The sequence below is a fragment of the Borostomias antarcticus genome, assembly GCF_949987555.1.
Source record: "Borostomias antarcticus genome assembly, chromosome: 23".
Taxonomy (NCBI): domain Eukaryota; kingdom Metazoa; phylum Chordata; class Actinopteri; order Stomiiformes; family Stomiidae; genus Borostomias; species Borostomias antarcticus.
The window spans coordinates 9,869,047-9,884,785 of NC_140256.1; the positions used below are offsets into that span (position 1 = coordinate 9,869,047).

At 46.3% G+C, this 15,739-nt stretch overlaps 1 protein-coding gene across 1 annotated transcript; it reads left to right on the forward strand.

Moving 5' to 3' along the window:
* Positions 1-2,146: 2,146 nt before the first annotated feature.
* Positions 2,147-14,574, forward strand: npdc1b (neural proliferation, differentiation and control, 1b; the record flags this gene model as incomplete). Its single annotated transcript, XM_084456826.1, has 9 exons — positions 2,147-2,243; positions 8,214-8,369; positions 12,319-12,408; positions 12,542-12,748; positions 12,869-12,935; positions 13,711-13,792; positions 13,951-14,030; positions 14,204-14,303; positions 14,503-14,574. The coding sequence occupies 9 exons, from the start codon at positions 2,147-2,149 to the stop codon at positions 14,572-14,574; spliced, it is 951 nt and encodes a 316-aa protein (XP_084312952.1).
* Positions 14,575-15,739: the final 1,165 nt, after the last annotated feature.

A 15,739-nucleotide genomic window follows, 5' to 3' on the forward strand; every position in this document is an offset into this window, starting at 1 on the left:
GCTGAAGATGACATGAAATTATATTTTATTTTATATTTCTTTTAATAGTTTTTCAAGTATGTGTTTCTTGTTAGGGTTGCATCAGTTCTCATTTCTCTTTGACTCATGTCCTACAGAGAAAGCTCATGTACACTGTATATTTTGTATGAATACTGTAGGTTCATAACATTTTGGCCCTTTTCACTACCATATGTAGTCGATATACCGATTCTTTTTTTACATTTTCACCAGTGTCTAAGTTGATTTATATTTTCCCCTTTTTTAATTTATTATCCATTGCACTCGGAAGTCCATGTCGCCCAGCCTTTTTTGATGAGTATTATTTTAGATTTATTTTACTCAATGTAATTCAAATAACTGTTATTTGATAATAAATAATTATCGATTAAAACATATTAATGTGTATCCCTTTATTAATGTAGTCTACAGACATCCTTGTCATTAAAAAGAGAGACACCGCTTCCTACAGATCGACTTTTTACTACCAAGAACAGGACTGAATGATCTTACATCTTAATCTGCAGATTACCTTCTCCTCTTTCATAATTAGAACGTGTATGAGGTAAACGGTGGTGGATAAAGATGAGTTATGGTAATTGATTGTTAGATCTTAAAGATCTAAAATGTTAAATGGGTAGGCTATGCAAAAATGTCTAGCCTACATTTTTCTGTCTAGATTTAGGGCTAATACTGTGATCTTGTAGGCTACCGTTTGAACTATTTATGTTCAGTGTACTCTCAAATTTAGTGTTCACCACTTGTGGCCTGTAAATAAATTTTTATAGCCCCACGTTTTCTCTCAGATGGGGGAGGGGGAGGTACCCGCGATAGTCTATTAATGCACCTGCTGGCTGTTCGTAGCTCAGTGATTAGCTGAGCGTCATGACGACACTGTGTAGGCTACGTACCCAGCTCACGGACAGCTCAGCATCAGCACAGACGTCTTCTACTCAAAGCATCGCCAAGCGTTGTCCGTGGTAGGCTATCCTGCGGAACATATTGAAGAACTCCGCTTCTGTGCGGTTGTCTCATGCGATTCCAGCAGCTGAGCGAATTTTCTACCTCTGTGTTTTTCCTAATTGTGACCTAGATCAAGGTTAACCGCGATTCTCCTGGTTATGGGGATCGGGGAATGATCGACCCCGACTCCCCACATCTGTGAAACAGTCTTGCAGGATGCAATCACCGGAAAGAGGGTCCGCTCTTCTGACTCAGGCCGTTCTCTTTGCAGCCCTCGTTGCTTTGGGCACCTGCATGACAGGTAAGGACACTATCCGATTTGACAACCGTTTTTTAGTGTGTGTGAGTGTGATGCTACACATTTAGAGCCGATTCTTTCTGAAAGTTCATGTTTGTGTTAAATGTAAACATGTTCTAGTTTTGCTTTGTGAATAGGCATTGTCTTTACCGAGGTCCAATTTCTGATTTAAAAAGGTAATGCGCCTGTTGTGCTTGTGCTGTAGCCACTTATCCGCTATTTGATATTAATTGACGGTCAAACACTCGACTTGATAATTTATCCGTTATAATTATCCTTCTACTAATGTAAATGTTAGCATCCAGTCCATAACATCGTCACTATTTATGATAAACCAATAGCCTTTTCTGGATTAGTGTCTGTTTATGAACTTCAACTAAGTTATAGCTTATTTTATGGATTTGTATGATCTTTTCCGTTTTGATAGTCTCATGCCGCAATTACTTCAACCAGATGACGTATAGGTTACACAGCGCGCTCCCCGGGCACAGAAAGGCATCTGGCTGGGGGTGACCTGACAGGGAGGGACTTGTGTCACATCTCTGGACTGGGTTGTCTGGACACAGACCAGAGGCTCGTTACTGGCATAATGACTGGAAGTGACTAGGGGGCTGCAGTGTTGCTCCTTATTTGGTTACAGCACACACACCACACACACACACACACACGGTGTGGTGTTGTGTCACTAGATCGACACATGGACGTGGCGTTGAGATGGAAAGTGTTGGTTGTCAACAGGCTTTAGCCTGACACATTCCCCCTGTCAGAGACCACTTCCCCTGGTCATGGTTCAGGATGGACCTACTTAATGTAGGAATGCATCTAGGCTACTATGCTGTTTAGCACAAATCCCTGCATCTGCTGTAAAGAACGTTTGCGTCCACCGCCATGGCGAACACGGCCCGCGCACACCTCGCCGCCCCCCTCTCTGACTGGGAGGGCGTTTCTCAGGCGGCCAAACCGGGGCGGCCTCAGATCAATGGAGGTGGATTAGGCCTACAGTAGTCCTGCCTGCCCTTGCTGCTTCTCACACTGTGCATGACCTCACTTTCCAGGCTAGGAGAGAGAGAACGTCGTGCTCTCTGCCTCCACTCACTCCGCTCCCTGCGTAGCCTTCATGGGAAAACACTAGCTCGTCCATCTCTGCTCTCGTCATGACCGCGTGGGTGTGTGTGTTCGATCGGGGCGGTTGAATGGCTCGCGCCATCCTTATCTCTGGAATCCTGTCCTTCTCATTAACCTACATTCATGCTTTTCATTACTGCTTCCTTTGCAGAAGAGCTGATACCATCTGAAGTGTGAAAGGAGCCGTCCGCAGTGTGTGCGGACGTGCGTGCGGACGTGCGTGCGTGAGTGATGGAGAGAGAAACGGATCCAGTTTTTGAATATGTTGGCATAGCTCCCGCACTGTGCTACAGTTCTCTATTTGAAGGCCCGCAGGGATTTACCGAAGTGAGCTTTTAAGCACAGACGAGAAGCGTTGCTTTGGGTCTGAGTGTGAGCTCTCTGAGAGCTGTGAGGCCGCGTCGGTCCATTGTGTATGAAAGAGGCTGACGGCAGGCCGACACTAAGGCTGTAGAACAGCTGATTTAAAGGCCTGGTTGTGGAGGATAGCACTGCTACAGAACAGAGCTCACCACACACCTGGGATATCTGACAAACCAGCACTCCTGCACAAACCCCAGCCTTACGGCATGCGTTTCAGAGAAGCCTTTATAAAAGACCACTGAGTAGCTTTGTCCTCGTGCCAGGCGTTGACATTCTGCCCGCGATCCATTCTTAAAACCCCACCGGCTTGGCTTAATTTATTTTATGCAGTAGATGAGTGCTCGCTTAGTGAGCCTGGCAAACACTCAGACTATAGTTCTCATGGGTTGTTTGTTTTAGAAGGTCTGTCAGAGGAGGACAACAAAGACTCAGTGTGTATCAAGAGATACTTGAATCCATGTGTGATAGCATAACGTAGGCCTCTTAATGACTGCCCTTGGAAAACCACTGATACTGTATGTCCATAGAGGTGTCCACTACCTCTATGGACATATCAGTGGTTTTCCAAGGGTAGGAACAGCTCATTAAAGTAAAACTCCACTTGTTTTTCCATGTAGTGCTCACATCATAGCCGTTGCACTTGACAGATCATCTGGCCATTATTCACATCTTAACCTGTCACGTCCTGTAGAAAACAAAACCAGCAGTCTGCAGCGCATGATGCGCCCTGAAGTTGTTGACATCCCCGGGGCTTGCTGCTGATGTGGCGTCTGCTGGTTGTGTACCTTGAGGGTTACGAACCCACAACCTCCGGCGGCAACGTTTTCCATGTAGACCTTTTCCATGCAAGGCCTCTCTGCCCGCACCCCCCCCCCCACACACACACACATACGCAAACGCACACATACACACACCTCCTCAGAGCCAGCTGAACGGCTCTACTGAGTTCTACACGTGTTCACGTGAGGCCTCTCTGGCACATGCGACCATCTGCACACTTTAACCTGTCGGCCTCATCCTCAGGCTCTGAGGTCAGCTGTCTGCTGCAGCCACTTGGACACTAAGCCCTGCAGTCCCTACGGCAAACATGGCATGTCCCCTTTGTCAAGCTGTGACTCTGTCTGTCTCTTTGTCGGTTTGAGGAGGAATGTCAACAAAAACATGCCCTTCAGTGCCAAAAGGGTAGATTGGTGTTCTGTCGGGCTAACTGTTGCTGCTCTGCCTGCTTCATTCATAGCTAGTGTTGGCATCAATCAATCAATCAATCAATCAATCAATCAATCAAAGCTTTATTTGTATAGCGCATTTTATACCCAGAGGCAACACAATGCGCTTTACAGAGAACAAGGGAGGTGGGCATACGACCCACCTCTACATATTCCAGAGGGAAGCAAAAAAACAGTAATCACCCGGGGGCCAGATAATGCATGGTATCTGCTCATTCATGGCCTGTCTCTTGCTATCCATGCTATATAGAAATAATTCTCATGTGATGACAGGGGCTGTGAAATTAAACTTAATTAAGATGATATTAAATTCTGGATTTCTTCATCTAATTTGGGCACCTCTGGGCTGCTGTGTGTAACGCCAGCCTGAGTCCTCGGCTGACTAATGATGGCAGAACACAATATCTCGAGTTATCTCAGGGTAGAGAAAAGGGTTGCACCTGCCAATCATATGGGAGCAGGACACATTAATTATTCTCAACCTCCATCTACTGAAAGCTCTCACTGCTTGTACTCCAGTAAATGCAGCATATGAACATGACTGGTGACATGTCTTCCTTTAGAGCTCTTACGGTATTTCCTGTTTCTGGGGATATAACATGGGTATACACATAGCATCTCACTGCCTAGTGTTGTTATCCTGCCATCTCAATTCTTCACATTTTAAACAATATTTTCATGTTTGTCTGCACAGACCTCCTTCAACATTGTAAAGATGTAGTACAGTGAAGTAGCTAGTAGTACGGAACTCCCCTCTCAACTGAGACTACTGTACCGGTCTCCTTTTCTGAAACTGTCTGCGTTTTCTCTTATGTGATAAAGACACTGCTGCTTGATATTTCTCAGTCTTATCAGTAAATGCCAGCTCTGCTGCATGATAAGTCAAACCAGTGTACATAATGCCTGGCGCGTGTCCTTCAATAGTCCAGCAGAATGAACCTCTTTGTACCTCAGGGAGAGAAGAAGAATAGAAGAGTCAATCTCAATAAAATGACAACGACATTTCACACAGACCGTCTCTAGGTTCTTGAATCATTCCTTTAGCAAAAATGTTAACGTGAAATTAAGATGGCAAATAACTTCTCAAGAAACGAAGGCTGTGACCATCATACTGTACTGTCATTTACCACTCAGGCTAACCAACTCAGATTGCAGTTTGTGACTTAAATAGAATGGATATTATTCTCATTGGACAGCTGCTCCAATAAGGCATCCATATTTCAGTGTGGGTCCGGCAGTGTGATGAGGCCACGGATTGAATTTGAGGATGGAATTACCTCCAGAGGATATGCGCTTGTCTGAGAATAAAAAGGTAGAACAATTGGTTGCATTCTTTTCAACTAGTCCAGAGAACAAAGAATATTTTTATCGGGTGCATGAGCCAAATGCATACAGTATACAGAAGATGAAAAAAGTAAGGAGCTTGCACACCGATATGAGACAAGGGGAATGTCCACACTGAGGTTAAGGATGCAAAAATATATTCTCAATCTTTTCAAAACATACTGTAGAAAAATAAGTGCTACCAAAAGTGTAGAGTGAGAAAAAGGGGAAAATGTATATATGAGGGGAAAAAATGTCAATTTCAATGTGTGACAAAAAAAGAGCTTCATTTATACTCAGAAGATCATTGAAGGCAGGCCCTCATTTGCAACGATGTAGAGTACAGAAATGGAAAAATCATATGTTTTATAAGAAGGATGTCTGGATCCAAGAGGTAAGTCTGTCTTTCACCTTCACACTGTCATGAGAAATTGATTCAAAATGGATAGGGCTTAAAAACTGGTTAAAAAAAGTCAAAAAGAAGCCAGACAGAGGTGTCTTTCACAACATCCCAGAGATGGGGAGAAAGAGGAAGAAGACGCAGTCCTACTGTAAGTCTAGCAGACTCTCATTCACTTTTCTTTTTTCAAACTGTGGAAAAGAGTTGCTAGGCAACTGCTAATTCAGGGAAAGGTTTGGGAATGTCACTTTGTTACAAATTGAGTGTGTGAGGGACTGACAGAACTATTAAAACTGGATGCTTTGCTTTTGTTGTCAATTCTGAGACTTTGTTGATCCCGCAAGCGGCCAGTTAGATTTAAATGTCAGTCATTTAAACTTTCCATGCAATTCATTAATTAATTGGAGAGTCATCTGAAAACTATTGGCATTGTTCTGTGCTACACCCAACTGAGTGGCTTTGGTAATCGGCTCATTGCAGTAGGAGTCTGTCTGTAGCTCCATCCTAACCACACATGAAACATTCACCTCCCAGTCATTTGATAGTAACACTTTACATATATGCCCTGCTGTTATTGTAGTTTGACCAGGTAACCTTCAATATAATCTGAGAACATTTGGTTATATGCCTGTCTTGATAGGCTTTCAGGTGTACAGTGTAGCTTTGAATGGATAGTCTTCTTCACACTTGTAGAAATGAAGCTGCAACATCTGTTCCATTAGAATGAACGCAATAGAATTAGTCCAATACTGAATGTAGGTCAGAATGAAATTGTCAGTTCATTTCTCATACGTAGTTTGGCTTTGCTCTCTCCAGGATAGAAATATTTTATACCTTTTACAGATACGGTATAACTATCCAAAGACATGCAAGGACACTGTGTTTTCTTTTCCATTGCCATTTGTCTCAAATGGTCACCCTTGCATCCCTTTTCCTTAACCCCCGTTACCGACTCCAGTCTCTGCATTCACACGGTGACTCACACCTGCTTATGTCGCACCAGTTGCCATGGCCGTTGTTATGGCAACCGGAGCCTAGGTTTCAAGGTTTTGTAAGCAGTGAGCCATTCAGACGAGGAAGTCAGAGGGTTAATATTAGTAGCTTACTGGAATTGTTTGCTTCATGCAGCCTGAATGTGTATTGGATGATTACAAAGACTTGGCAGAGACAGGGACAGTGTCTAGATCAGAACAATCACTCATACTGTATGTCCCCTCTAAGCCGGAAACCTCTCACTGGGGATGGCCTTAGGCGTTGAGCTCAGGTGTTCAGCCCTTGGGTTACCAGTTACCAGTGTGACGCCAAACGTCCCGTGTCTTTGGGCAGCCAGACCCATTGTTCCCCTCAATCAGTGGTATTATTCTATGGGAACCGTCCTACGTATCTCAGCAATCTAAACACTCACTGGCCTCTGTTAAACCCCAAACCCCCCGTTCCGAGAGTCCTCATCTACCCTGGCCTTTTGGACTCAGCCATACATCACAGCAGACAGTAGGTCATCACCCCAGCACCGACGCAACACCAGAACCCTGCCCAGAGATGGGCTTCCTGGAATCATCTGTTCATGTCAGAGAGCATAAGACGCTTGAGTGTACCCAGCAGGACATGCGGCTTCACCTCTAACCCGCAGACGACGGCACAACTTAGTCCTCCGAGTTTAAAGGATGTTGCTGTGACTATGGGGCACTGATAAATTGAACCGAGCGTTATTCCCGATTTCCGTGAAGCAGCATCACAGAATGACAGAGCGGGACACATTTTTACCGATTAAGCACTGGCATCACGCCAAATAGTGTCTGATTGCCAAAATGTGCGGACACATTTTAACAGATTAAGCACTGGCATCACGCCAAATAGTGTCCGATTGCCAAAATGTGCGGGTGATGTAATCAGACTCTAGTTGCTATACGAATGTGACGTGCTACAGTAGAATTCCTGACATTCTTGAGTACAGTAGTGTTTGCATACATAGCTAAATCTGTCCATGTAAAAAAGTTTTAAAAAATCTGCATATATCTTGGCAAGATCGAGCTAGACAGGCAGTCTTGTGTTAATGTGTACTGTATTCAGCTTGGAAATCCCACAGTCTCTACAAAGAATTAGCTCCAGCCTGTAGAGATCGTGAGATTTCCCAAACTGAATAAATACCACACATATTCATCCGATTACATCATCTCTGATATTTTGACAACTGGACCCTATTTAGCATGACAGTACCACTAATTATACATTACCTTTATACCGACTCTTCCATCATCACCTTGTGCACTCTCATGATACATGACATTTGTGAGGTACCTGAATAATGATATTTCTCCCATTTACAAAAGCAGACACATGATTATATGATTAATATTTTATATAACAGCCATTTTGCTCTTCATCCAGGGTATTATGCTTTATTCAGCTGATACGAGGCACAGCAGACTCAAACTGTTGCGAGGGACAAATTTGGCTAAAGGGTTTGAAATGGAACCTGATCTGACGTTCTGTCCCTCCGTCCGTCTCGTCTCCGCAGGGTCTCACTCGTGCCCGAGGAGCCTGGACTGCGCCCGGGCGGGGCGCCACTTCTGCCAGCCGGGCACCTCGCACTGCGGCCCCTGCCTTGACCCCCTGGTGGAGAACGCCCACGGCAGATGCGTGGTGATGAAGAGAAAACACGCCCCCCACTTAGGTGAGTCGGCCATTTTCACCCCAAACCGAGAATGCCACCGTCGCTGCGGTTAAAAAACACAAAGTAGCCTAGTCTTTTGTAAAGCGGCCGCACACTCGCGGCGTGGCTGAAAGCGTGTCCCCCCTCGTCCTGGGCCCCCTAACGAGTCTTAATGAACCTGCGTGGGCCGGTGAGTCACCAGGGGGGCGCGCCAAGCTGCCGCATCAGCAGAACGCTCGCTGGGTTTTTCCCAGGCAGTAGAGCTGCAGAGGACACTCTCTCCACCTCTACGCCATCTAATCAGACAAAACATGGTTCATAAAAGGGCAGAGATAGAAGACAGCCGCCCACGAGGCAGATGACTGGACACCCTGTACCTGTGGCCCTGCTGAGAAGACTCCTAGGCCTGTGTTAGGTCCCACTTAGTCTGGCTGGACTCATTACCATTCGGGGGTAGGGGGGGGGGGTGCTGTATTTCTTTAAACCAACCACAATCATCTTGCAGAGCAGTTGCTAGGTGGTTGTTGGTGGTTGTTTCACGCAGTCTGGATTTAATCTGATTGGGCCGGGAATCAGATCAGTCGCCACTGGCAGTAATAAACGAATGACGAGGCTCATCCCCAAAACCTACATCTGGTGAGTCAGACTAGGTCCCACTCAAGCCAGCCAGCCAGAACCATCTCTCTCTTTCTCTCTCTCTCTCTCTCTCTCTCTCCCTCCGTTCTTTCTCTCTCTCTCCTTTCTTTTTCTTTCTTTCTTTCTTTCTTTCTTTCTTTCTTTCTTTCTTTCTTTCTTTCTTTCTCCCTTTCTCTCTTTCTCTCTTTCTTTCTCCCTTTCTCTCTTTCTCTCTTTCTTTCTCTCTTTCTTTCTTTCTTTCGGATCCCCATTAGCACTCGCATAAGCATGGCTATATACAAGCTCTGACGCACCATGGCCCAGTCAGAGCAGCTTTAAGGGAGTATCCTGCTTTAAGAGCGCATCCAGACTCCCTCCCTCCCTCCCCACCAGGGTTTATAGACCGGGGCCACTGCCAAACAGACATCCCCCGTCTGACTGGCTCTCAAAGTGCCCACTACAACTAGAGCCCCTGAATGATGGCATTAATGTCACTCCCTCTTCCTCGTCTCTTTATCACTCTCTCCTCCACTCCCTCCTTTCCTCCTTCTATTTCCCCGAGTGTGTGTTAAATCCACTTGTTAAATCCGTCGCTACCGGTACGAGTGTGACGTACGAGTGTGCGTTAGTCCTGTGTTTATGTTGTGTACGGACTGTGCTGTTGGCAGAGTGATATTATAGAGCATCACATTACCAACCTTGGCTGGCTGATGGGTTTTTGCCACCGCCCCATGGCTGTGGACAGAACATCTTCATCATTTTCCAGGCCTGTCTTTCCAGATAGTCGTGCTCGAATGAGCTCATTTAAATAGAACTTGTTCTCCAAATATCCACGGCTAGGCTGGGTTTTTCCTGCATAGAGGATTTGTGGCGCCCCCCCAAAGAGATTTTAGCCAGAGCCAAAGGAAACTAGTGCCAAAATGCTAAAAAATTGAGAATAAAAATAGCAATTCAAATCCTCTCCGAATGTGTTTGACAGCTTGTTTCAAATGCAGCCCATCCCTCTTTCTTGCATTGTCCATGGTTTGGACCACTAGTAATCGAGATAATTTAATAGACAGGTTATCAGTATCTTAAACATTTTTGTCTTCATATCCATTTTGTGTCATGTCGGGAGATTTCCCACGATTGTGAAAAGTGAGCCAGAACGACAGCAAAGAATATAGGCCTATATATGCTGGTAGGCTACTCGACATAAAACAGAGGTTTCCCCCCAAAAAATCGAGTGCGCGTCACCCCCCAAAGACCCATTATGAGCCAGGAAAAACCCTGCTACGTCCATCTCTTTCTCCCTCCCCCCCTCCATGTCCCGCATGGCCACTTCGCGGCCGTGGCACGGCACATGGCTGGCTCTAACGACGGGACCAGACACGCTGCATCCTCCCTCCTGTTGCTCTCTCTTCTCCTCCTCTTGTATTCCTCATATCTTCATATGAGTCATATCTTATCACGCTAAATGAACATGTTGATGTTGCTACACATTTGTAATTAGAGCACGCTACCCATACAATAGACAGACCCTCACACCCACAGTTAATAACCCTTCTGGTGAACTTGCTACTTTCCCCACCCAGACAGGAGACTGAAAACAAAATCTTCCTCCATATTGGAACACTGTTTTGGAGGAAGAGAAATTCCCCTCACAATAGCTATGTGTATAATTCGGAGCTGAATGATGTGACTTCTGTCTGTGCTCTTGTATACCGTATCACTGCACTCCATCGACCCTCCAGCTCTGGTGCGGTAGGCCGGCAGAGTGTGACGCCTGAGACAGACCCCAGAATAGAAGCAGTGTGTCGGGGTTGGGCCTGGGGAGGAGGGGCCTATGCTTCCCTCAGCCACATATTCAATTCCATCATGCCCACCTCTGCTGGCTCCTCTCCCTGTTGCCCTGGTTACGGGTTTCATTCATGAATCGGATGTAGCGCTCTCTCTCTCTCTCTCTCTCTCCCTCTCTCTCTCTCTCTCTCCCGCTCTCTCTCTTCTTCTCTCTCTCTCTTCTTCTCTCTCTCTCTATCTCTTCTACTCTCTCTTCTTCTCTCTCTCTCTCCTTCTCTCTCTCTCCTTCTCTCCTTCCCTTTCTCGCTCTCTCTCTCTCTCCCTCTCTCTACTCATTCATCCTCCATGTCTTCATCAGTGCCCTCCACCCACCCAACCTGCTCAGAGCAGCACAGCGTGACAGTGGAGCGCTGACCCAGCCTCCCACACACACACTGCACCACACATTCACCCACTGTAACTAATACAAACTGTGGACGAGCGCACGACTATGCTCTTTTTCTTCATCTCTCTCTCTCTCTCTCTCTCTCTCTCACATAGACACTCACAACACAAACCGCACCACAGCTGTTGACAAGCGTGACAAACGTCCGCGCACACACTTGCTGCACCAAACTACACGCCAACACCCATATCGCCACATAGTGTACAGTGAAGCTGAAGCGAACGTACGCCGCGTCACTTTCGCTCAGCCTCTCTCACGCCTGCGTGCGCATGCATCGGTCTCTCTCACGTCTGGGCGCGCATGCAGAAAGTTCCTTCCACCACGACCGTGTCATCGACACCCACCCACCCAGTCAGCCCCACCAGGCTGTCTCTGACCTGGCGCCTTGTAAGCGCCAGCTCACTCAGTCTCCTACACACACACACACACACACACACATACACACACCGAGGCATTCCCATACACTGCACTACACGCGCACACACTGCACTACTCGCGTGTGCACACACAAACAGGCAGTTAGACGGACTACTTGAGGAATAGTGAGGGGAGGAAATGTGATTTAGATGAAAAATATTTCTACGCATGAGCTGCAATGAGTGCATTTGCTCTCTCTCGCTCTCTCTCTCTCTCTCTCTCTCGCCACATGGGGGCAGCAGGGTTCAACGCTTCATTTCTGGCAAACTTGTTCCTCAAGAGTCCCCATGTGGAGGAAAACAGACTCTATTTCCTTTAGTCAGCAGGGCTGGTGTATTGATATTGATCCATTAAAATGGCCTGAAAGCACTTTTATGAATAGAATGATAATCGACAGTCGGCCTACAACCTTGTGAGGAAGGATTCAATCTTCCTGTCTTTCTCTCTCTCTTTCTCTCTCTCTCTCTCTTTCCCTCTCTCACACACACAAACACACACACAGGAAGTGAAACACTAGAAGAAATGTCACCTTTGTACCAGATATAGCAATACAGAATGAGACTGATATTGTCCTGGTTTGCAGGTTTTGATTTTGATAGTTGATTGTGCCTTTTTAATGCCCTTGTGTATGCCTAATGTCTTTTTACTGTTTTATTGTGCTTTGTGTCTTATGTCTATATCTATCTATCTATCTATCTATCTATCTATCTAAAGAGATTACTTTTCCGGAGCTTGATGAAGAGATAGACTTCCTGTCCACCATCATCAGCCAGCAGCAGCATAAGACTGGTATTAACCACTCAGGTACTCTATCACGGAAGCAGCTGTCATAACTGCATTATTCAGTATTCTGGTGACATGCTGTCTAAAGTGACTAACGTTACTGCAGGAGCTGCTGTTGACTAATGTCCAACGTTCTCTGCCTTTTATCCCTCAGCCCCGTCCTCTCAGGATGCCCCCGAAGCGAAGGAGGAGGAGCTTAAACTCCAGAGCCCCGCCCACAGGCCCGCCACGGAGCGCCCCTCCACACCCGGTCCTTCCTCCACCCCGCCCAACGCCACAGCCCACCCCGTGGCGAGGGGCCACACCCCAGTGGTCCGCAACGGCCCCCTCATCACCCCCTCTGACGACCACACCTTCCTCAGTGCGTTGCGCCAGTCCACATCACCAACACCGCTTGATGTTATATAGGTTCTCCGTGCGAACGCCGTTGCGCTGCTACCTACTGTTCTGACACTGGCGCTGCGTGTGTCTCTCTCCGCAGTCGTGAGCAGCGTGTTCGCCGTGGTGGGATCCGTGGCCTTGCTGTCAGCTGCGGTCTGTTGGATCAGGTAAAACACACTCCTTCTCCCTCTGCATCCTCTTGATCTAGTTGTGCTTTAATGTGGTAGTTCTGTAGGGTGAAGTAGTGTTTAGTACCGCTTTAGTGTGGTTGTTCTGTAGGGTGAAGTAGTGTTTAGTACCGCTTTAGTGTGGTTGTTCTGTAGGGTGAAGTAGTGTTTAGTACCGCTTTAGTGTGGTTGTTCTGTAGGGTGAAGTAGTGTTTAGTACCGCTTTAGTGTGGTTGTTCTGTAGGGTGAAGTGGTGTTTTGTACTGCATCGTCTGTGTTTTGTACCGCATCGTCTGATGTCTGTGATTTGTGTGTTTGTTGAACTATTACCGACTGTTCTCATCCTGGGTTTGCGGCGAGCTCATACTGTAACTAACAGGATGTGCTGTGCAGAGGGTTGCTCACTGTCATCACGGTGTCTTACCATTAACATGGTTCTCTTACCATTAACATGGTTCTCTTACCATTTACATGGTTCTCTTACCATTTACATGGTTCTTTTACCATTTACATGGTTCTCCGTCAGCCTTTAGTTAATGATGAGTAGATAATGTAGATTTGATTGTAGTAAACAGTATCTGCTGTATGAGTCAACAGACATGAAAAAGCATCTTCTGAAGCGCAGTGTAATGTTCCGGGTGTTTGTTTTGAGTACTAGTACAGGACGCACTTGTTTTTCAAATGCCACCCAACGTTTCATTCCTCATCATGAATTTGAACGGCTGATTCTGTACTTTTATGAAAGTGAATGTAACTGGTCTATCTCCCGTCTCAGACTACAGAAGGGCGTTCGTCTGACTCAGAAGGTGGACTACCCCGCGTACGGGGGCATGGGCCCCCCCTCCTACGCCAAGAACGTAAGTCCCGCAAAACACGGTAACATTTACGGGACCGGGCCGTTTTAAAGCCTCGGAAACCGCAGCGATATTATCATCTCACGAACAGCGTGTCAACGTGAAAAGTGTTCTATATCTGCTCACGCCCTCTGGTCTGTCCCTGTTCACACGTCACGCAGCCTGGGGACAAGAGGTTGGCGCAGAGTGCCCAGATGTACCACTACCAGCACCAGAAGCAGCAGATGCTCTCCCTGGAGAAGTGAGTGGCCTTTCTAGGGTCGACCGTCCGCCATGTTATCGCCTGGCCTCCTTCGGGCGCGGTCTCTCCCATCTGTCTGCGTCTGTCCAGATTAGTACTGTATCATGTGATGTCCTGTCCCCCCCCGTCCCCCGTCCCCCCCGGTAACTGGGTTCTCCCGGGCTGTTCTCCAGACACAGGGACGAGCCTAAGGTTTCCGACTCGGGGGCCACATCCGACGAAGAGAACGAGGACGGAGACTTCACCGTGTACGAGTGTCCCGGACTGGCCCCGGTGAGTAGACACAGCAGCCTGGCCGTCTTCTGCACAGAGAGTGGAGATACACAGAGATTTTTTGTTGTTGTTGAGATATTTCCCCTTCGTTCTCAAGTCCGGTCTGAACAGATGTTTACATTTCGAACGCACTAAACGAGAACCGCGTTCAGTTTAGACTTTCCCTCGACTGTGTACTGACTGGTTTGTTCCTCTTCAGACTGGGGAGATGGAGGTGAAGAATCCTCTGTTTGACGACTCCAGTCTCTATCTCCAGAGGATGCACAAGTAAACCTGGACCTTCTGATCTGCCCATAGACAACATATCCTCCCTTCTTGTACAGTGAAACCACATATACACACACACACACATCAGGCTTTAACCTTTATGATCTGTCCTACACCACAACACACCTAACATGTCAGGAAAGGTGTGTGAAGGAAGTGATGAGTGGAGGAGGTGAGGAGGAGGAGAGATGGGTGATGATGAGTACACGGGTGAATCTCCCCCCGACTTGGACTGACACCTGGGACCAAAGTCCTCCACCCTCAGAAGACTGACATCATCTCATTTTTGATGTGTTCTTATTCCTCCTGTTAATTTGTAACATCCACATCTGTTGTTCTTAGGAAAGAGGTTGTTTGCTCAGAAAGGCTGGAGAAACGCACGTACATTAGTTGCTGTGTAAACTGATACTAAGAGCTATCTGTCACAACCACCAATGACTTCAAGACATATCTAGAAATGTTACCGTCTATGACTACGATTGGTTGGGCCAGGTCTATGGGACGAGGTTTAAGGTTGGAGCATAGTGCATTTATGATATTTTCAATGTAATCAGTAGCCAGAGTAAACCTCTCAATCAACACATCTTTGACTTTCTTCATGAACAATTTTGGCTTGTTTTTTTGTTTTGTTTTTAAAAACCAAGTAGATTTACATTTTTATTTATATTCATGTAAACACACAAGCAGTACCGTGATCCTTTAAAGTATGTTATGTAGCCATTGTATTCTCAGTATAGTCCCTCTATGCATGACTTGAAGCTGTGTTCTGAAAATGGAGGTCAATATGCATTTATGGTTCTCACAAGTTTCTTGTGCAAACTTGCTTATGATATATATATACATAACTTGAACGATTTCAAAGGAATTTGAAACTTCTTTACCTAACTCTGAACCAGAGCAACCCCTTTGTGTATATATATCAGACTAACATGGCTTGACCCCATGATCTACAGTATGATGTTCTGTTTATAATTATGGATGTGTACAGAGAGAGAAAGAGAGATTAACCCCTCACTGACCAATGTGTTTGTGCACATGTTCTTGTACATTTGAGTGCTGTGCCACTGTTTCCTTCTGTGTGGAGTCTGTCCAGAAGTTGCCTATTGCGGTTGTCTCTCAGGAAAGCTGCTATCATTAGCTTCTCAACCCCTGACTCTCTCAGCCTCTCA